At 39.8% G+C, this 23,592-nt stretch overlaps 1 protein-coding gene across 3 annotated transcripts in view; it reads right to left on the minus strand.

The window, feature by feature from the left end:
• LOC114466100 (protein FAM19A5-like) overlaps nucleotides 1-23,592 on the minus strand; it is a 232,436-nt gene that overhangs the window by 11,887 nt on the left and 196,957 nt on the right. For all 3 annotated transcript variants that reach the window (XM_028451567.1, XM_028451566.1, XM_028451568.1), the window contains exons 3-4: nucleotides 21,516-21,643; nucleotides 5,852-6,059 (exon numbers count right to left, since the gene is read on the minus strand). In XM_028451567.1, coding sequence (XP_028307368.1) covers nucleotides 6,051-6,059; nucleotides 21,516-21,643 — 137 coding nt within the window. In that variant the 3' untranslated portion in view covers nucleotides 5,852-6,050. The remainder of the gene's footprint in view (nucleotides 1-5,851; nucleotides 6,060-21,515; nucleotides 21,644-23,592) is intronic.

Below are 23,592 nucleotides of genomic sequence, written 5' to 3' on the forward strand. Positions count from 1 at the left end.
GTACATGGATTGTTGAGGTTAAAAAGGCATTAAATACAACACCCTACAACAAAGGTAAGGCATTATTAGTAAGGCATAAAATAAATTCTAGTGCAAATACTGTATAATGAACACACTTAAACAGAGGTGAGACTACATAAAGGATAAAAAAAAAAAGACATATCTGATTAACACCTAAAATTGGAAGTAAGGATTTAGTAAGGCTATAGTACAGCATAAAAATGGAAAAGAAAAAAGATAAGGCTATAGTAATACCCTAAAGTCTAGTGCAAATATGATAAACACACTTAAAATGGGGCGAGACTACAGTAAGGCATAAAAATGGCAAAAGTTGTACAAAAATGTTTTTTAAGTAAGACTATAGTAGCATATAAAGTCTCTTTAAATCACAGTAACTATGACAAGCACCCTATAACAGAGTTAAGGCTATATAGTAAGGCATAAAAATGTCAAGATCGGGAGATCATGTTTTTTTATTTAAGAAAAAGGCCAAGGGTGATGTTAAGGAATTCATAGTTGTGGTCATGCAATTCTGGTAGATTCGAACCTCAACCATCAAGCTCCCCATTTCTCTTCACTAAGCACTAGGCAGTAGGCCATAAAAAATGCAGTGTGACAAAATTAGAGGTATGGCATAAAAAAAAGCAGAATTTGGAAAACAAATAGGGGGTTGTTCAGGGACCCATGGTGGTGGCAATGCTTACAGTCTAGGAGATTCAAATCTAAACCGTCACACTCTTTAGTAGGTAAGACTACTGTAAGGCATAAGAAATGACAATTAGAAATTGTTAGTACTGTAATCATGATGAACACCCTAGAACAAGTTGTCCTATAGTAAGTCAGAAAAAAATTGTAAAACGATGATTAACACCCTAAAATGAATGTATGAAAACATTGTGAGTTGAGTCTACATCTGACAAGACACTAAAAACCAGTTTTTCAGTTTTCAGGTAGGTTTTTTTTTAAGCCTACAACACACCAGTACTTTGTTACATCTGATGTTCTAAAACATCCACTATGGATGTACTCTACTGATTGTACCCTCTGTCAGCATCTCGACTATGGCACCTTCAAAAGTTTAGGGCATAAGGAAGCACCCATTTAATTTTCTTTGATATCTTTGATCATTTTTAATTCATTTTCCCAATCAAACATAATCCCTAAAATCCATAATCCACTTTTGTATTTTAGCCCCACTTGTTATGTACCTTAGGATACAACATTTTCAAAATGACAGCCCTTAGCAGAAAAAGAAGATTAGTTCTGCATTCGGGTTCTATTGTAATTCTTCAATACATGTCACACTTTTTTTAGGTTATTATTTGGTGTTATCCAATATGAAAGCCAGTCTATTCGAGCACAGAGTGACAGTCTTCCTCACCTGCAGGGCCTTCCGATTCACACTTATCCTTACAACGGAGCTACCACCTTCAGAGATTTGTCGTTGAAGCTGAACTCATGATAATAAGAGTGCAAATTACCATGAAAGGGGCAGGTGTTGGGAACACTACTATCTTGTAACGCAGATGACAATGCCTAATGCTCTGGGAATAATAAACATATCAATGTTTTCAGGCTTTATTAGACATAATGTTGTGGTTTTCTTGGAGGCAAGCGTGAAATGACCCAAAGGAGGAACAGCTCAGTGCAGAAGCTGTGACCGTGACCTACCAGCTTGACTGTGACCACTGCCCAAACAGGTGTTAAATCCCTGCGAGAACATGGGTTTCCATTCTTATTACTCCCTCTACTGGTCGCGACTGCACTGTAATAGCAGAGGATGATTATAAGCCACGTAACTCGAAACAGATTTTAGAAATAGTTGCAAAGAATCACTGCTGCCAAAGAATGAAAATGCAAAGTATAAACAGCCACCATCTTTCTACCATGTCAATTTCCTTTTATTCACTTGATGTTCTTTCGCTTTCCCTCCCCCTCCTCCTACACTGTGTCAAATGATCCTCCATAAATCTCACATACAAATCTCATCTCAGGGAATCACAAGCCTCTTATTAAAAAAAAGGAACAAATGTCAGACGTGAATAAGATGAATTTTCCCTATGAAAATAATTTACTGGATTTAGGTGATGATTACCTTGAGATTTTCAGAAAACGACAGCATGACTCTATATGTTATACGAGTAGGCAAATATTCTACATTCAAGAGACTGAGGAATCCAAAGGGAAATCCACTTTCAAGGCCTCCAACAGACGAAGAATTAGACCTTTCAGTGAGACCGATAACCGCTGGAGGTGTGGCAGTAACAGGAGGGAACGTCATGTACAGAATCAATCTGCGTTGATGTGTAAATTGCACAGGCTTTTCTTGTTATGGAGCAAGCACGCAAACCACTCAATGCATATCAATAAGTACCCAGCAGCATTCGATCGAGAACAAGGAAAACATTTGGTTTTTTGTGGCGTTAAGCAGAGCTTCCTGCCTCCGGGCCAACATGAAGCGCTTTGATGTATTAATAAGCAGGCGCATGCATTTGTGTTTGCTTCCCATTTGCATTTGGTGTGTTCATTCAAGTGATGGGACATGCATCTGTTCAAGCTAAAGAACACTATATTTACAATACATATGGACTTTCTATCCAGCTGGGAGTTAGAGGCGTGAAAGCAAATGCACCCGAACATATGGTCCCGGCGTGACATTTCCTCTCCGTGTGAACTCACTCAGACTCCCCTTCAAAATGTCACAATGTGACCCACGGTGAACGTGTGAATGACTCGCATGAAAGACTGTTGTTCCACTTTACCTCTCCACACTCCTAATGGTACATACAGAACAAGCATATTCCCAATAATTTTTATAAGCACTTTTTTCCTAAAATGTATGCCTCTAATTAGATCCAGCCAGCTGGTAAATTTCTAAACAACCACTAAAAAGACAAAAACCAATAACCATATTTCTGGATAAAAAAAAGGGGTGAATGGCTTTAGTTACAGTTGCTCTACACACAGGAAAGAGTTCTGTAGCGCTTGCAGACACATATAAGCTACCCGTTCCACACATGGTTTAATTGCACAACAAAAGGCTGATTGGGAACACAAAAGCAGAGCCTTTTCTAGCTTTGTGGGGGCTCTATTTAAGATACTGTTTGGGGGGGCCCTAATTCATAAAACCGTATGGAGAGATTCCTAGTCCATTAACTCATTTAGTGCCATTGACGAGATATCTCATCATTTCAAATCCAAACGCTCAGTGCCATTGACGAGATATCTCGTCATTTGCATTTTTTCATGGGGATTACTAGAAAACACCCTGGTGGAGGTCCCTCATCAATACCTAAGCTGTGGGGTGTTGTAGTGACCAACTGTGTCCAGAAGATGGCAGCAGTGCACCTTTAGATGAGAGATTAGCCACTGATGCTACCCAGCAAAGCAGGAAGAAGCAGGAAGGAGTGAGATTATGGCGCTACGGAGTGATATTGATAATGGATTCATGGATAATGTGGCAATTGTGAGATAAAACCATAAAAAACAGCGCAAGCAGTGACACTCTGTATGTCCGGGAGGAAGAGGAAGTTATGTGTGTGCTGACTGACGGGAGAGAAAGTTGGAGGAATGCCAAAATACAGTAAGAAATCAATTCAACTCTGACCCAGATAGATAAATAATAATAATTTTGCCATCAAAAGCCCGGTCTGTGGTTTTTTTTTTTTGTTTTATATCAGGAAACAATGTTCAGATGTTAGAGTTGTCATTAAAGCAAAAAAATAGCTTTAAAGTCACTGACAGGGTTTTTTTTACAAAAAGGCTTTTTTCTCAGCTTTTTGCTCTGAAACTGAAGATTTGTGTAAAACTTGCTCTATTCAACGGCTGATTACAAAAGAATGAAACGAGCCAGAAACAAATGTTTTTTTTTTTGATGAAAGTAGAGACTTCAATCTTTCAAAATCTTGTGTCAGATTTCGGATAGTCATAGTAGAAAATATTCTGTGGGTCTTTAAAATCAAAGTCAAAATGCTCAAAAATGGCTGGCACTGAGGGGGGTAGAAAATCTGAGACTGGCTGGCACCGAATGAGTTAAATGGTCCATAAAGTGCTAAATCATCGGGTTGTAGCCAACCCCCTACTTCTGAACCTTATTGTATACCCATCACATTGCTCACACTGCTTACACACTATTTACACCGCTATCCACCCCAAACTCATACTCATTCTCATTCTACTGTATTCCTGTATTATGTTTTTCTTCAGTCTGTGCCTTCTCCTTCTCTCTCTGCTCTGTTTCAGGTGTCGTGAAGATGGAGTTGACAGTTCCTGATCTGTGGTTCACAGCTCAACTAGTCTGGGACACTCTGATGTTCTATCTCTCTATCCTGTTCTGTTGGTCCTCCTGTTCACCCCAACCCCAACCAGTCAAAGCATGGCTGCCACCTTTAAACCTCGTTCTGCTGGAGATTTCTTCTTGGGAGTTGTTTCTTCCCGCTGTCGCTAAAAGCCTGTTCATTTGGATCTTGTTGGGTTTTTTCCTTCTTATAATGAATTTTATATTTTGACTTTGACTTTGTTGTAATTTGCGCTACATAAATAAAGTTGAATTGAATTGAATTGAACAAGGTGTGACGTGGCTCAAAAATCAATGCTATTTTTTGTTTGAGATCGTGTAATCGAGCAGGGAATAGATGATTATTCATGAGTCAACTAGTCGGTTAGAAATAATCCAACGGTTAATAGAAGATGGGAAATTGCTCATTACATGCAGTGAAGTTGGATAAGGCCTGAAGCAGATGCTGAGATCAAAATACATGAACATGTATGCATGGGCCTCCAGACAGTCGGCCCCATTGCACTGTAAGAGTGAGTTCAAAGCTATCTTGGGTGTTAAGTCGTTATCAGTCTTTAAAAAGGCATTTCTTCACAACATCAAAGCCAACATAATTCACTATCTGCATCCTACAATATGATCAGAACCCAATGCTCAGGAGGGAACATTAGAGCCGATTTAACCACTATGGCGTCAGATGGAGAGCAGAATGTCCCTGATTTGTTTTAGATGTAAGTATCTTGTCTACAATGTTGTCAGCCATATCTCTCCATACACTGTAAAGCAAAGATAAGATCTGCACATGCTGTATTGCATTCCAAAGTATGAAATCAAATAACCGCACGCAATTTGGTATAGTCTCTCTCCTATATACTTACTTTAGGGGATCATATGTCTGAATCCAATCTGGGAATGTCTTCTCTTGGGGTAAATTGATAATAATCCTCAATTTGATGCACTGTGTGTGGCTTTGAGTTCATTGTTTGCATTCCCTCCTGTGTCTATTTATAGTTTCAAATCTACTGAAGACTTGCTGTCTGTGCTGAAGAGCCTTAAATGCTGAAAATATTGAGCGACTGAAGGACCCTGGTTTTAGAAATCTCTATGAGAGAGGGCATTTTATGACACTGGCCTCATCCCTTTTATTGCACTGTACGTTAAATTTACTACATGGCTACTGTCTGTTTCCTTATAACATGCCATAAAATTGGAGCCTGTCTGGCGCCGTGATTCTCTTAAGCGCAAAGACACCATCGAGCATGTGCCTTTAAAGACAAGGGATGCCGATAAAGCAGGCTGAGGATGAACTGAAGGGTTTTACTGGTTTCCAGCACACATTGACTTTTCCTGTTTAAACACACTAGGTAAATGGTGGGCTTGTAAAAATATGAGCATATACCAAATAAATAAATCAAACAAGCCATACAATTGTTTCCGTGTATGTCAATTGATTCCTAGACAATATTGCTGTTGTAAATCTTCTTTTGTTCACTTTGAAAGACAATTGGACATGAGTAATGCAAGGTGTATCAATTCCTCATTGTGGAACATCCTTTGGGGGCCCTTGTGTTGTACCTTGCTGCTTCTGCGAGGCCCTTGGTGCTCTGCTTGTGATGATTCCTGCCTTTGTGGGACCAAGGTGTGGGTGGGATGAGCCTTTCATGGTGGGAAAAGTGGTGAAGGTGGTTGTGGTGGTGGTAGTGGGTGGACTTTCTGTCAAGGGGTCATCATTGTTCTCCATATTGCAAGAATGTCGAGGGGGATCCTTGTCGCGTCATAGAGCCTGAGGGGAGAGAGGGGTATAGTCATCATATAGTCATTATTCATTTTCAGGTTGGTCATCCCGATTTAGACACAGTCACACCACTACCACCATTATTATTAGAAAGGTCTTGTTTGTGTGTCTTGGAAACAAGTGCATTTACTGTGACTAGCAAAGTTATGTTTCGAGTGTCGCTGTGAAATTGAATGTTTCCTGTAATAACTGTGTAGAACGGTGAGTGGGAATGTGTTAACAGCAGAACACAAAGAGCTCCGTATCAAACATTTCTAAGTGTTATGAGATGAATAACATGTTATTTAAATAATTTGCTGTTCCATAATAAATGAATAATAATTACATCCTACATTAAGGTCATTTTCAAGTGAAATATGTATTTTTGCTTGGCATACTGTTGTTTAGTCAGTTTGCTGCTGACAGTATAGCAGAATGTCAGTCTCCAGAGGGCAGAACCTGCTGACCTTATAAAGTTAATGAAATGTAACTTGGCTTAATTTTAACCAGTGTTGATAAATGAGTAATATAGATGAACAATTTCTGAAATCAAGACTTAATAATAGCCAACAAAATTCACAGTTTTTTTAAATTTATTTAAAAACATGATCATAAATAGAAAGATCACATGTATTACTTTTATAACCCCCTTCTGGGTAATACGGTAAGCACAGTTCATTTTGGTTTATTGGTGTCGCTATCTTGGCCTAAATTTTGTGGATATTGCTATTGTTCTATTGAGTAACAATGGAGTATTTTGTTTCGATTTGCAAGGCATAACACATTACCTTTCAGGTTGATGTCCTACTAGGTTGTACCCTTGAAAATGCAGACCCAATCATTCATTCATTTTGGAACAGGGTTGTACAAAGTGCCTATCCAAGCTCACATTGAGATACACCTTGGATAGGACACCATTTAGTGGCATGGGGTAACAGAAACACAGGTGCACTTAAAAAAAACTATTTACTTCAAAGGGCAATATAGAGGGAACCAGAGTATATAATAAAACTCAGGCAAGCACAGGGATGGCAAGTAATGTCAACACTGAAAAGTCCCAGGTTCTATAAGGAACTATATTATAAGGATAACTAAATAATAATTTTTCAACCTGCATTTCATGAACAAACAGTGCAGAAACATCTTCACTAAAAGCATACAGAGAAGCAAACATATTTAATCTTAACACTATAATTATGTAATAAATGTTGTGGATCGAACATTTTTACTGTTTGAATCACCATTGAATAGCACTGATGTTAGTTCTCCCTTTAAAATCAGTGACAACATAATTCGCAAGGTATAATATTTAGCAACCAAGGAAGGTCCTGGAAAATTACATTTTGGGTAAATATAATCTATCTATAAAGCAAATAATTTATCTCTGTCTTTGTGTGTGTCTGTGGCTCAAATATATCTGCTGTTCAGGGATAGTCAGAGCTGATACTGTCAACATGGTTGCAGCTTGGTTCAAAGGTGTGCAACATCGAATTTGTTTGGAATGCAATGGTACTGTTAATAAATGATTTCATAAAAACTGTTGTTCATCATCCGCCAGAGCCATTACAGTCATGTGCACCACATCCAATCACTGCTCACCGTAGTCACATGTGTGCACCACATCCAATCACTGACGAGCTGGAGTAGCCATGTGCCACGTGTAGAGCCGCGGACCGAGACGGACTAGAACCTAGACGGACTAAAAGTGCCAGAGTTTTATTTCCTTTCATGGCTGCAGCACACGTGAAGCACCGAACGGAGTCAAAAGGTGTGTGTTTTCTGTTATTAACACAACCCAGTGCTCCAGCAGGCAGCACACACACACAAATATCCATCCATCTATCTATCCATCCATTAATCCATTGTCAGACTCGCTTTGTCAGCACACAAGCACACGTCACAAAGATTTCCTCACTCTCTTCCGTATTACTCCCACATCATTCGTCTATTTCACTCCTCTCTCTTCCTCAAACTGTTCACATGGCCAGCCAGGACCGCACATCCATGACTGCTCTATGTTTCACCTGCTCATACATTTACATTTTTACACATGATACATCCTGACCAGAAAGTTACCGGTGACATGAGGCCTCTGAGCACTGACAGGTGTGAGAAAGCAAAACATAGGAAGAAGGACCAAATATTTGACGTGACGACGCAACTATCAGTGACGGGCAGCGGAGCAGTCAAACAACGAGCAACAAGCACACGCACACATGAACACACACAGTGCTCATCCACATGTACAGTACATACACGTCACAAACATTTCCACACTGATTGTGTTCATGGGTCATTTTTAATCATTATTAATTACGTTTCTGGGGGGATTGTTTGAGGATTTCCTTTGGAAAATGCATTTTTCTGACAGAAGTCGATGGAGGCTGAAGAATTCTGTCCAATAGGCGACCGACAGTTTGGTGCGCTTGGTAAAGAGCATGTGTGACTGGACCAAATTAAAATGCGACAATGTTGCAGATTTACCGCCTGAACCGCACCGAGTCCACCGGACTATATGTGTGAAAGCACTCTTAACGTGTCAGAGTTTTATCATTTCCATTCATGGCTGCAGCACATGTGAAGCACCACCAAACGGAGTCAAAAAGTGTGTGTTTTCTGTTAATATCTCTACTCTGCCTCATCTCTGTACCTACTGTGTGTGTGTGTGTGTTTCATTAACAGTAAACAATGACCAACATGCTGTGGGGCTGCCAGAGGAGCAGACGTGACGTTATGTTTAAAGCGATCTTTACAGTGCTGTTAAACCCCCTCCCACAATTCAGAGGCTGACTATTCATTTATCCACCTTTACTAAACCTGCCAGCCCCTATAATAGAAAGATATGAATGAGCAGATGGAGGAGGTGAGAGAGGGGAAGACAGGGTCTCATAACCACCAGAGAAGTCCCATACCCACCCCCCCACCCCGCTGCCCAAGGCAGCGTGGCGCCACACCAAATTGCGGCCAGTTTCTGAGCAGACGGTAGGAGAGCACGCCCCGAGAGGCCCAACCTAAAGATCCAACCCTGAGACATCCCAGCCCCGGCATGGCGCCCACGGGGCCTGGCGCACCCAGCCACTCCCGACGCGGATCAGCCAGGCCAAAAGCCACAGGCCGCACCCCCACACACCGCGACCCTAGGGGAGGCCCCGGCACAGACAAGGTCCCAAAGTACCGCCAACGACGTTGCACACGCCACACATTGGCCCACGAGGTCCCCCATGTGAACCCGATCTGATCCACCACGCCATCGACATCCCCTATGAAGGTGCGCCCCAGGGGACAAAGCCAAAGCACCTAGACGAGCCGGCGGAGCAATCCACAGCAACCCCCGGCTACCCAGGACACAAGTGCCGCCCCCGAGCAGCAGCTTCCCCCAGAGCCACCCTCATCCACAACTCCCCTGGCCCCGAGCCACGAACCCCACCACCCCAGCAGTGCCTGCACCCCAATCGAGAGCCACAGCCACCCCACCAGCACCCTGGACTGAGAGGAGCCCCCACCACCCAACCCACCAGGAGAGCAAGAGCAAACGAGGAGGGGGGAGGACGTGACAGGGAGACAGAGAGCAAGAGGAAAGAGCGGCAGAGAAACACGCAGACCACCAGCCCCAGGGACCACCCACATCTGCACGGAGGGGGCAGGATTGATGTAGTTGTATTGTAGAAATACTAATCTCTGCATGGATCTAATGGATGAATCGATACATCCTTAGTTATAATGGTTAATATAGCTGGTTGACTATTCTCTCTTTCCCCTCTGTTGCAAGTACCACACAATTTTTTTACTTCCCAAAGTGCAAAGGCTAATGTTTTTCAAGCTAACTAAGGTGGTGACTTTGTTCTCACTTGAAGGGAGTTAACAGACAGAACCAATGATAACCAATACAAATGTTTATTTCTCTTTTTTTCAGCCTATCAGGGGTAGCCAAACAGCTGTCCTCTTACTGGTGATTCTGTTCAACCCGATGCTGGATGTATGTGGAGGACCCAGAGGGATCAATTACTTTAGCCGATATCTACCCGGAACCACAGGGGTGGGGGATTGGGGGGGGGGGGCATAGTTTGGTTGGGACCACTGGGGGAATGTCTTCAAGCTCAGCATGAGCTAAATCCACAGAGAAATAGAGAAGAAGAAAGACAAAAGGAAGCACTAGTAGTGGGGGGGATCAGAACACTGGTTTACAGACCCCTGATCAAACTAGCACAGACACATGCTGTCACTGGCACAAGTATTAATGTGCAGATACAGTAGAAGCTTAAAGGGAGTTGCATGGGAACAGTCTACATCTAACTGCCTCCTTTGTGGAAAAAGCAATGTTTACAGGGGATGGAGGGCAGCCATTATCACCATGCATGTGCAGATAAATCACACTATCTACAACACAGCTGCTGCAGAAACATGTATATACTGTGAATCAACTCATTATATCCTAGCTGCTGTTATTTTACATGGACAGGTTATTTTAGGACTTGAGTTTGATCAGAAACTCTCTTAAAACTGCTGGAGATGATCCTTTTTTTTCCCCAAATATCAGATGAAGACAAAAGATGGTCTAGGCCTCATTGATCCATCAATCAAAGATCATTTAAGATAACCTTTATTATTACCACAAAGAGGACATTTGCATTGTTTTAGACTAAACAGTGGATACAAAAAAGGATCAAAAAGTAAAGAAACATTGGCAACACTGTACTTGAAGTTTTATACACAAGGCTGACATTACGCTGTCACTGTCTGTCATCAGCATGAATAAGGTGCCATGAAGGCTGTATCGTTGATGATGACACCCTTGGAGCTATGTTGTCATTTTTAGGGTTAGATGGAGGAATCTAGTAGGGTTAGGGGTTACATTAACGAACGACAATTACCGACAGCCTTCATGAAACCTTAGTTCTGCTAATGACAGGTGTAATGTCAGCCTCATGGATAAAATTTCAAGTAAAGTGTTACCAAAATATAAATAAGAAATAACAGCATGGAAAATATAGAGACCTGCATACAGTACAGAGGAAAAAGAGGGAAGACATTGGTGCAAAAAGCACATTGCATGAAATAATAAAACATAATATATTATACAGTTGCAATAAAATAGTTGACTGTTGTCTGTGAATAAACTATGCAATGTTCTGGTTAAAAATTCTGACAGCTGCAGGCAGGAAGGAGCAGCAGAATCGCTCTTTCACACAGCGCGGGTGTAAAAGTCTGTCACAGTGCTGTCAGGGTGTCCTGTAGGGGGTGGGCAGGAAAGCCCAGCATGGGTGACAGCTTAGCCACCATCCGCCTGTCGCCCACTGTATCTATGGAGTCCAGGGAGCAGCACAGGACAGAGCTGGCCCTCCTTACCAGTTTGTCAGCCTCTTTTTGTTCCAGGCAAACGCCTCCAACCCAGCAGACCACTTCACAGAAAATGACAGATAAAAGAAGTTCTTAAGGGGTATCCCATTTTCACAGAAGGACCTCAGCCTCCAGAGCAGGAAGTGTATTGTTTATGTGGACACCCAGGTATTTGTAGTTCTTGGTTTTCCCAATGTTGATCTGGAGTTGGTTTAGCTGGCACCATTTCACAAAGTCCTACGTCAGTTCTCTGTACTCCTGGACCTCTACATCAGTGATGAGGCAGACAAACGTCAGAGAACTTCTACAGGTGACCGGTAGTGGTGCTGTAGCCAAAGTCCACTGTGTAGAGTGTGAACCAGAAAGGATTCAGAACAGTTCCATGTGGTTCCCCGGTGCTGAGGAGAAACATGTCAAACTTAGTCTTGTGTTCTTAAGTACTGTAGTAGGTATGTGAGGTAATATGTAATCCAAGATGTAAGGGGATGGGCCACTCCAGCATAATCCATTTTGTTCTTGAGTAGATTGGGCTGGAACGTGTTGAAAGCACTGGAGAAATAAAAAAATGTGATCCTCCTCTACACACCAGTGATGTGTGGAGGAGGTGGATGATGGCGTCCTCCACTCCGATGCCAGGCTGATAAACAAACTAAAGTAGGTCCATTGAGGTCCATAGCCTATAACTGTTGAGCTCCTTGGGGTGGGGGTCTGGCACAGGGACCAGGCAAGACGTTTTGCATAGCTTCAGGTTCATGGTTGAACATGTGCATAAAGATATAAAAGGTTGAAATTGCCACTTGGATGTTTGTTCCAATCTCTACTGCAAACACTTGGTTAATAGACATAGTCCGAAAGGTTTCACCCATTGCATTGTGGGCTGTGCAGTCCCCTAAACTGATTATATAAAGGTTTTTAAGTTATTCTCATGGTTATTTCTTGTTTGCCCACCAAAATCCTGCCAATGTGACTTCCAAACACATTTCTGATGTTTTATGGACTGAATGTTTTGGCAAACAATGGCAGATGTTTATTTTGGGGGTTAAGCGAAAAGATCCAAATCCAACCAAAATTAAATGTCTCGCAAATGAGGTGATATCACGGGGAATACTGGGAACAAACTAGAACAAAAGTAGTGTCAGGCGGATCACTGTCCTCCTTGTTTGGCAAAGAAAAAATAAATCACGATAAGAATGAAGTAAAAACATTCGGTATCCGTCTACGGGACTCCACATCCTAGCTACAATGCAATGTGCGTGAAACGTTTCCGACAATGTCAATAAGAGAATATTTTTGAGCAGAAATTTTTTTTTCCAGCAAATAATCTTTGATGTATTGCTGATTTGACTGTTTGAAACCTGCTCACGTACTTTCCTTCACATGCTCTTGTTTCCTCGTGCAGAGCACCTTCTCCCTGTGTTTTGAATTGTCCATTTTATCAGGCTGTCAAAAAAGCTGCAAGGATAACCTAAAGTGATTCTGCTTTTAGCCTGTGTAAGATCGCACTCACTCTTGTGCTTACTCTCTCTCTTCTAACTGAGCTCCATGCATCGGCACACAGAAAGAAAGAGAGAGAGGGAGAGATGGATCCTTGAGCTTTTTCATCTGCCAGTCTAAAATGGTGGAGGGCACAAAGCAGAGCATCCTCCTCTCTGGAGAGACAGCACTAAGCCTTTCAGTGAGAGGAAGAGCAGTAGGAGATGACTGCTGAGACTACATGTTCAGCTAAAAACATGCACCTTTTAGAGCTGAAAAAGAAGCATTAGACTAGTGTAACCATAATATGTGGTAGGTTTAGCTTTAGATATATTGCGGTATCAAAGTATTTTTTGCCTGCGGGTTTTTGCTGTAGGACTTTCCACAGATTAAGGTTAAACTCTTTCCAGATGCTTCTGACACCTCACAACAACTATGTTTTTGCAGCTTTGTATTCAATTTACATTATTTTCTCTTAGTGGTTTGAAACAATGGTTTTACATTAGGTCAAAGTGAATTTCCTGGACAAAAGAAAAGGAAATTAGTTTTTTATTTTGAAAGGCAGTCGTTGCGGTAAAAAAATTGTTATCTAATTAGTTAAAAACAATGTTTTACATTTTAACATGACTAGAAAATATTTATTGAGGGCATGGGTATAGGAATATGACTCATTCAAAGAAAAAATGTAAGCATTTATTCTAAAAGTATTAAGTAAATACATGAAGTATTTTATTTCATGTAAAGAATAATTATGCTAGGGCTTTCTAAGGCGTTGGTCCGAAACCCTTGGCAGTGGACCAGTAACGGTCTGTGGACCATTTGATGTCCGAATACAAAGAAAGAAAATATTTTTTTTTAAATTAAGTGGATTTTATCCAATTTAGAATATTACGGGTATTTCACTCAAAAGAATTGTCAATCCAATTAACTTCGTGACTAAAACCTTTAAGTACATTTTTTCAATTTTTGTGTTTTATTATCACTTTGAGACCCTGTGTGACCCAAGTAATAGGTTCCAGTAGACCTAACTGAGATAAGTCGGTATAAAAGTTCGATAAACATGTGGATGGGAGATCACTAATGTCTGCTTTGGATGAACAGAATCTTAACTAATGTGGAAATATATCAAAAGGTAAGAAAGTAAGTTAAAAAAAAAAGGCTAAATATATACATCAACTATTGTCTATTGTCTCATATACCAATAAGATACAATCTTAACGGCACCATCATTATTATTATTATTATTGTTGCTGGCTTGTTTCTTTGTTTTTTGTTCCGCGCACCGACAACCAAGTCAAATTCCTTGTGCTGACTCTAAAACTGTACTTGGCAAATAAAATATTTCTGATTTCTGATTTATGGATGCTAGAGCCAATCCCAGCTATAGGACACCAGTCCGTCACTGGGTTATTACACAAAGGCAGAAAAGTTGGTGCCATTGGCATGTACTAAACCCAGAGGCTCTACACAAAAAGGCTTGGCCATTGACATGATTATTGCACTACCAAGTGCTAATATTTGTGTGAACTGTTAGGACCCAAAATACAACAAAATGTATTCCTTGGCACTTTACTGTGCATTCTGAGTTTTTATCCAACGTACTAGTGAGTAAGGAACAACCCAACCAACTAAAATGTATTTAGTTGCCATGAATATAAGAATGACGTCCCACAGATCCATATTCTTTCTAATGAAGCTTCACTAGAGAAAACAATTGCCAATAAACAGATGACATATGGTGAACAGAGTGAGATTGAATGTTTGTACACCCTGGGCATTACTGCTCAGGTTTAATTAGAAAATGACTGTTTATCTAGAGGATGTGAGTTGAATCTGTAAGCATGGACTCAACTGCATGATTACCCAGTTTTATTTTAATTACCACCTTCATACAGATTGGTGTACGTGTCAAGCAATCAGCCAATGAAGAGAAATTCTAATGTGGTTCTTATATTTGCAGTTAAGTTTTGCACTGCCTTTTTTAGTTCCAATGATTCAGATAAGAAGCAAACAGCCGTTGGGTAATTTTTCAAGTTAGAAATTGTTATGGCTCATTTAAAGACTTTAATCTTGTATTAGGTTAATCCCTCAGAGGACGTGTCTAACTTTCAGTGAGCCAGACACTAAATCAAATCAAAAGCTTTGGCGTCACTTTTGCAAAAATATGCGTCCTTTAAAGCTGTAGCTGTTGTGAGCTCCTACTAACAGTAACCTTACTCAAAAGATCCCTGTCAACATTAGGCAATGGACATATCAGTCTTCATTTATTTCTCCTGGAGCTGGCCTTGAAGAAATCTATACTGTGCTTTTCTATTGACAGGAACAACTATTCTCTCCTGAAAGTAGGGTCAGACTAAGATAAATGCCCTGAGAGAAAAAAAGTGAGAGACAAGGAGATGGAGAAGGAGAAAATGTGAGAAAATGACGGACAGGAAAGGTCTAAAGATGAAAGAAAACAAGTATGCAAAAAAAAAGTCATTTCTTGCAGAGGAAGCATTAAAGCAGGAACCATGACATTGGGGGACACTCTGTAGGTTGATGGAGGCTGCAATGGGTACGTCTAATCTGTTTCAATACTCTCACTGAGCTCTGTTGCCAAATAGACAAAAGGTCAGTGGTGTCATCCTGAACAATCTCATCTCCTTTGGACAGACAGAACACAAACTCTGAAGCCTTTGACCAACACACGCAAAGCACCTCTGACATTTGTCCAAAATAACCCTTTATGGAGCAATGGGCCTGAGTCAAATTGGCTTTGCTTAGTTAAACGGCCCGAGGGGCATCTCTGTTTGTCCGCATTGATGTTTTCTCGCAAACACCTGACAGACAGGTCGGGCATGCTTACTGGAGTGTGCATAGCCAGCAGTCATCCTTAGGCGAATAAAGAGGAGACTGCAGTCTGGTCTTAACCTTGAAAGGCCTGAGGGAAGAGGCCCTTTACTTAAAGTTAACCAGAGGTTGTTTGGATTGTGGTGGTTGTTTCTTCTTTAGATCTGCAAATAAAAAAGGATTTGTGTCATTTTTACTCACAGGGATCATCCTTGACTCTTAGGGGCGGATTCACTAAAGGTTTAGGGCAGGGGTGCCGGACTCCAGTCCTCAAAGGCCTGATTCCTGAGACTTTTAGATGTGTCCCTGCTCCAACACATCTGGTTGACACCAATGTGTTGTCATCAAGCTCTGCAGAAGCATGATAACGAGCCGTTCATTTGATTCAGGTGTGTTGGAGCAGGGACACATCTAAAAGTCTCAGGAATCCGGCACCCCCGGTTTAGGGGCATTAAAACATGTACAAACTTAGCCGTACAAACCCCAGGGAAACAGAGGTTCGTGGCTGCTGCGCGTCGCAATGCGCTCTTAATCCCTGTAGCGCGTTCGCCTCTAATGAATATGTATAGTAGGCGGAGCTCACAAGGGGAGCAAAAAAATGGGAGGAAAAAATGCAAATAAACGAATGCAGGGGAAACAATACAATTCATCAAAGCTGGACTTCCATGCTGCCTCTGTTTTTCCGTAAACATTTAGCACGGCCCACAACCAGGTGGTAACTGTCAAAGCTTTTTGCGCAGTGATGGCAGCAGCAATAGCTCACTCTCACACACACGCGCGCACATCAGCCGTGCGCATGCACCCACTCCATCACTCACATCCACGCACATTTCCCCACTGGGGGATGAATTAAGAATCTATCTATCTATCTATCTATCTATCTATCTATCTATCTATCTATCTATCTATCTATCTATCTATCTATCTATCTATCTATCTACTGTATCTATCTATCTATGTCTTTGCTTTAACTCATCCATTTTTTATTGGCTTCCTCTACTAACACCTCCAATTCTTCTGCTTAAAATTCATTTTTTTGCTTCCGTGCACATAGCTCTCCTTCACGCTCCATGTTCAACATAACACGTACAAAACGCTCATTTAAATAGGGCGGTCTCCACCACTTCTGCACTTGCACTAATTATTGCTGCAATCTTAGTGAATTCCTTGTAGCAGGTGAGAAAACTGTCATTAAAGGATTTAGGGAAGCAACTGGTTTACCATCCTTTATTTCAGATATTAGTGAATCCACCCCTTAATGCATTCTGGTGATTTTACAGTTTTTATGAATTTCTTTAACTTTGCAGTCAAATTATGCGAAATCATCCATCAAATAAACGACTCATTAAAAAGACCATTAAACAGTGAATAGACTACATATGGTTGCCACTTATTAGGCACTTTGATAGTGAAAGCTCCTTAAACAGACACATACCACACTCCTGGACATATACAGATAAGCGCACCTTACCATTTGACTGCCTGTCATTTAGAAATACTTGTCATAGCCAATGTGTTGTCACTGTGGCTACACTCACTAGCGTCCTTGGCAAGGTATTAATGTACATGAAGGCCACAGCGTACAAGGCCACAGTTGTAATAATGCAAACACTAGGAATACATACCAACTTTTACATGTCGGAACACACAGGCATTAAATCTTTTCGCCTATAAATGCCCAACATATATTAGATTTGCTCAACAGCTGGGAACACACATTCTAGCTTCTAACTCCCATCAGGTGTAATAAAGGAGTCCAGCCACAAGCAATGGTTCTAAAGAGTACATGTAAGGGGTTTATTGTTTTGTTTTGGGGATTTTTTTAATGACTGGAGCTCAGATTAGATAAAACATATAGTGGGTCTCACCATCACCAGGTTTAAATTCAGGTTTGTACATCAGATTCAAATAAGATTTTTATAATATATTTAAATGATATTTGCAAAGTGTCCCAAATTTTGAAGTTAATCATGTTTGCTGATGACACAAATGTATTTTGTTTTGAAAACAAATTGATGAAATTAGAAAAATGGATTAAGGAAAAACAAACTTTCTTTAAACGAAAAGAAAACAAAAGGGATGTGTTTTGGATTGTGTAAGACAGATTGTACTTTAAAATTGGGTCTAAACGGAACAGAAATTGATTGTGTCTATGAGACCAAGTTCTTGGCCATCATCATAGATCATGAGCTTTGCTGGAAGAAAAAAAAAAAAAAAAAACTAAAACTATTGTTACTCTACATAGAACAAAAAGGATATTAAATAGAGATTGTCTGAAGTTGCTTTATTCATCACTTATATTGCCTTACCTGGCCTATGGCTCAGAAAGCTGGGGTAATACATCCATTAATCCATTAATCAAATAAAAAAAAGAAATCATTAAGATTAATACGTAAAGTGGAATTCTGGGCACCTACTAACAAACTGTTTTAAAAAAATCTAGAACATAGAGCATAGAACATAGAATGTCTGATTTTTTAAAGAAATATTTGAATTTCAATTTGATTTGCAATTTTTTTTTTTTTTTAAAGCACTTAAAAAAGACTGCGGACATCAGATATATTGTCAACATTTTCAAGCTTTAACCCAGGTTTAAGGAAAAAAAAAAAAAAAAAATAAGCACACTTCACTGTAGCTTTAATTATCTAATTAAGAAATCAGATAACTACATATTTTATAACATATAACATTACAATTAAAACAATTATAAACTCTTCCCTCAACATAGTGCCAATAAAAAATTGCACATGCCTGTGGCGCACATGTAGCCTACTCAAAGGGTAAAACACATGTAAACAAAGAGCTGGCTGGCTCACATTGGAACGCGAAAAAGTCAGAAAAAACTGTCGTGAAAAAAAAAAAAGAAAAAAGTCTTTTTTTTTTGTTGTTTTTTAAACTCAAATTTGCAAAATAAAAATCGTTGTTATCTACAAATTTGATTAATCGATGAAATCGATTTTTTTGCCCAACCCTACTAGAACTAAACTTCTGGATTTAGTCAAGTTAAAAGTGTTAGAGAATTTATTCTGAGTGAATAATAAAAGCCATCCTTTGGGTATTATATCACTTCTTAAACAAAGAAAAGGATTTAAGAGGGATTTTTGGTTGTAAAAACAAATGTTTATTCTTTGTATTGTATGGCATATGTTGAAAAACAGCCAAGAACAAATCAATCAATCAATCAATGAAATGGTGAGAACATGGACGCAGACGTTACCACGTAAGAAACCGTATCACCTGGGTTCAGTGTATCTGCAGTGTGTTTTTTCCGCAGTCTATTTTTGTGTATTTGTCTTTCAGCAGAAAGCAAAAACAAGTTAGTCAGCTGATGACTACATGATGACAGCTGTGTTAATGATGCCCCACTGGTCTTTAGCGCTCACCCCTTGACATTCACAGATAGGGCAGGGTGTGTGTGTGTGTTTTGTGTAGCAGATTTCCTGACCAATATATCTTACAATGCTACAGTGTAGGGTCTTTGTGTACAAGGCTGAGAGCAACAGTGTGTTTACGTCGTGTAGAGTGGACACGGTGGTGGAGTTAACATGGGGATTGAAACTGTCTTGGTAAAGAGCGAACAGGGAGAATGGAAAAGGCTTTGTTGGTGAGCAGTGGGGTTACGTGAGGTTTTCTAGCCAATATAAACCATAGATTGCTCTCTGCAGGCATTATTAGCAAAAATAGTATCTTTTAAATTTTAGATAATTTCTTGTTTGATGAGGAAGCAAACAAAAAAGCAATCAACAACCTCCTATTTTGGAGATGGAGAGGCAGTTTAGCTTGCTACTTGCACAAGGATTTGCATGTATAAAGCATTCATAGAGCTGCACTGAAATGCTCAATTGGAAAGACTTTGTTATTCGAGAAGAAAATGTGCAACAAAATGAACCCCCAGTTTAGCTTAGCTAATAGCCTATAAGCTAACACTAGCTATCGCTGTGGTATTAACTGAAAGTAGCAGTAGCTAGGTTTCCGTTACAGATTTTCGCAAAATAAAAGCGATATTTCTAAATATCTAAATGTCCATTGAACGTTGTTTTGGGCAGGAGCCTCGTAACTCCTGTGAAATCTCATCCCGCGAGACTTCGCTGCAGAAAGATGGACGCTCCGAACCTCCTTATAACAGTATTCTTTTGTTGTTTCACCTCTAATGTGGCAGTAATAATTTTAAAGTATACCGCTAAGAAATCTTCTGTTTACACATACTGCGCCATGTATTCTCGGAGAGAAGTGGTCATGTGACCATGTACCTCACGTCATGTGATCAGGTATGTCCCGTTCTGTGACGTGTATTTGCGGGAAAAGTGTTTCCATGGCGCTTTTGCGACACATTTCAATATCGAAACGTCTGAAATTCCTCCTCATGAAAGCGTTAAAACCTTTTAGTGATATTTGAGTATTTTTTCAAAAATCAGGCGTTTCCATCACCAGTTTTTATTGGGCTTTTTAGATTTTGCGCATTTCCAAGGGTAATGGAAACCCAGCAATTGACAGCATTTTTCTATTTAATTTGAATCTACTGCTAGGATATATTAGCACATTTAACAATGAGACTGACTATCTTTTTCATGATGGCAATGAAATACTACTAAAATACATTGGCCAGCAAGAGTTCACTTTGTTCTTAAAGTTAACTCAGGGAAAAATGGGCTACTTTTGTGATTTTGACAGTTTGGAAAGAGTCAAATTGTGATGTCTTGATAAATGGGTCAGAGCATCAGTGTGGGGTGTTACTGGTCTGCTGTAGCCAGTATGGATCAATAGAGATCCAAGGAAGGAAAAGCAGTGACCCAGAGACAAAGATCAAGAGCAGTCATGAATCATCAAAGTGGCGTCATCGATGGCGAGCATGATTCCACAGACAAACTATCAAACTATCGCATACAATTCTGCGACATTTTTGCCTGTTCCTATAGGAATACACAGAATATCACTCTTTGTGTCATTCGAGCCTGTTGATCCCTGGGCTCTGTTTTAAACTTCAACAATGAACGTACGCATTTCATTCGGTACTGCAAAACATTTTAGAAAATGACCTTGTGTGGTACAAAACAAATGGTCGCAAATATAATATATACAGTATAACCGATATAAGGTAGAAATAATATACCATATAACACTATCTACTACCTATACCAGGTGTGTCAAATCCCATTTTAGCTCATGCACAAAATCTAAAGTAGTTTGATCGTAAGTAGGCCACTAATTTTAGGCAAATTTGCACTTTGACGTATAAATGATAAATAAGGTATGTAAGGCGCCAACAATATCCAAGGAATAAGTGACAGATATCAGTCCCTGTAGAAGTTTTTCTTTTTCATTTCATTGATTTTGTGATTTTGTTAATTTTGGGAAACTATGAAAAATAAAGGTGATTTTGTTGTCGTTTTTGCGTGTTTTTGGTGTCATTTGGTTGTTTCTTATGTCGTTTCTCTGTTATTTATGTGTATTTTATAGTGATCTTGTGTGTTTTTCTATCAGTTAGTGTGTCTTTGTTGTTGTTAGGTGTGTTGCAGGCAAAAGTACTTTTCTCTCTTAGAGTGTGTGTTTTTGGTATGATTTTGTTGTTTCTCTAATCTTTTAATTATTCTGTATATTTTTGTCTTAATTTGTGTGTTTTTGTTGTCATTTTGTGAGTTGAGAAGCACTGGTCTAAGGGGCCGGATTTGGCCACATTGCCTTAAGTTTGACACGTGACTTACGAAATCAACTAAATTGTTATCTTTGGATTTAAAATAGGTTGAAATACACTTATTTCTGTAATCCCCTAACATCAGATAGTTATTACTCATTGGCTCAAGATGGTATAAGTGATCCTAAACTCACCGTGGTAGTTTTGACTCGGCCTCCAGGCTGTGTACAAGTCCAGCCAGATTTATTGACTAACAGGTCGCAGCCTTCATCCTCCAAACATGGCACCATCTCACACCACTGCTTTTTCCGAACAATGCCAGCTGCAGAAGAGACAGACAGAAAGGGGGGAAAAAAAAAAAATGATTTGAGAGGCTGGTGAAAAAATTAGATAAGATAGAGGACGATGCTGTGATCGAACGATTAAAATGATTAATCTTGGTCGGAGGCAGATAATAAAAGGCACGAAACGATGGCAAAAAAAAGAGAAAAATATGATCAATGTGCAGCGAAGGCACATAAACTAGGTAAAAAAGGATGGCGTGATGGAGAGCGAAGGTTTGAAAGAGTTATGGATTATGCAGGTAGATGAAGAGCAATGGAGTAACAAAACAATGAAGAAGTTGGACAGCGGGGAGGGACAGTGAGATATGAGAGAAAGATGAGGACAATCAGACAGATGGGTAGAAATATGGATGTATGTGAGTCAATTAAATGAAAACGAACATCACAGCATCCATTTGGAGAAATATACGCCCGTGTTTAACATTCTAAACAAAATGCAAGAAATTGTTAAAGCAGTCAATGAGAATTAACAACATGGGAGGCCATTTACATGGAGAAATTACACTTGAATGCAGGTAAAAAATCTGCATTTTACATAGTTTTTTACTCAATGCGTGCTGAAATACACTGTATTTGTATTTCTCTGTGTTGTTGCATATAACCTGCTCGACTTTATTAAAGCCTTACATTTTTGTGCCATGTCCCCTGAAAGCCCCAGGCTTCATCGCATCACACTGCACTGACAGTGTAACCTTCACATATAGCTGGAGATATAACAGCCCTGCTAATAGTGACAGCCAAACTGGTTTCTGTCAATTCAAATAAAGTGCTGCAACTGTAGCGTCATCTCGCTTTGTTTCTGTTGTTGTTGTCAGCCTTTTCCAGGCGGTAAACTGTTTCTCTGAGTTTTTAGCTCCATTTCTGACATCCAAATGCTGTTACAGGAAACCTATTGCATTCTTGTTGGTGATGCTTTCAGATGGGTCCCCATTCTCACCATCAAATACAAAAACATATTACACATTGTTACGGGTCTACCATTGAAATATTTTAGTTTAGGCATGAGATAGCTGGCAGTTCTGTTATCGTCGTAATGCATAAAGATACAAAATGTGTAAAAACTTAGTAGGTGTGTATGCACTCACTCTGATTTCTTTTTTTAAAATACTATTTACTGAATTACTTCTGTCACTAAACTTTTTCAACCCATTTTAACTTTTTTCAACCTTATTGCCAATGTTCAGCTATGACTAGGTTAATGTTTAGCTAATACTAGGTTCGTTCTAATGCTAGGTTAGTGCTAATGCTCGGTTAATGCCAATGTTAGGCCAATGCTATTGCTAGGTGAATGCTAATGCTAGTCTATTGCTAATGCTAGGTTAATGATATTTCTAGGTTAATGCTAACACTATGCTAATACTAAAGTTATTGCCAGCTACTGCTCGATAATGCGAATGTTAGTTAATGCTAATGCTAGCTAATGCTAATGCAAATTCATGTTAATGCTCAGCTCATGCTAAGTTAATGCTAATGCTAGTTTAGTGCTAATGCTAGGTTAATGCCAATGTTAGGCCAATGCTATTGCTAGGTTACTGCTATGCTAATGCTAGTTTAATGTTCATGCCAGGGTTATGATATATATATATATATATAGGATATTTATTTATTTATTTATTTGTTTTTAAAGCAATTACTAGACTTTTCAGGCAATGCCAATGAAACTCCAGGCGGCTCCAAGGTTGAAAAACACTGCTGTAGGGTTACAGTTTTGTCTTTTTGCAGTTTAATCAAAGTTTACCAATAAGAAAAAACGACAGCAGCTGAAAGTGTGGGACCATTACACACTGAACAAATTCATAACAATGTGTGGTAAGTTTATTGCAATTGCATTTTCACAGCAGCACTTCATGTAACAGCAGCTCGACAGGAGGATCTATTTAAAGCAACGGACTTGTCAAAAGGTAACCACAGGTCAGGTTTGATACTT

This window comes from Gouania willdenowi, chromosome 6 (assembly GCF_900634775.1).
Source record: "Gouania willdenowi chromosome 6, fGouWil2.1, whole genome shotgun sequence".
NCBI lineage: Eukaryota > Metazoa > Chordata > Actinopteri > Blenniiformes > Gobiesocidae > Gouania > Gouania willdenowi.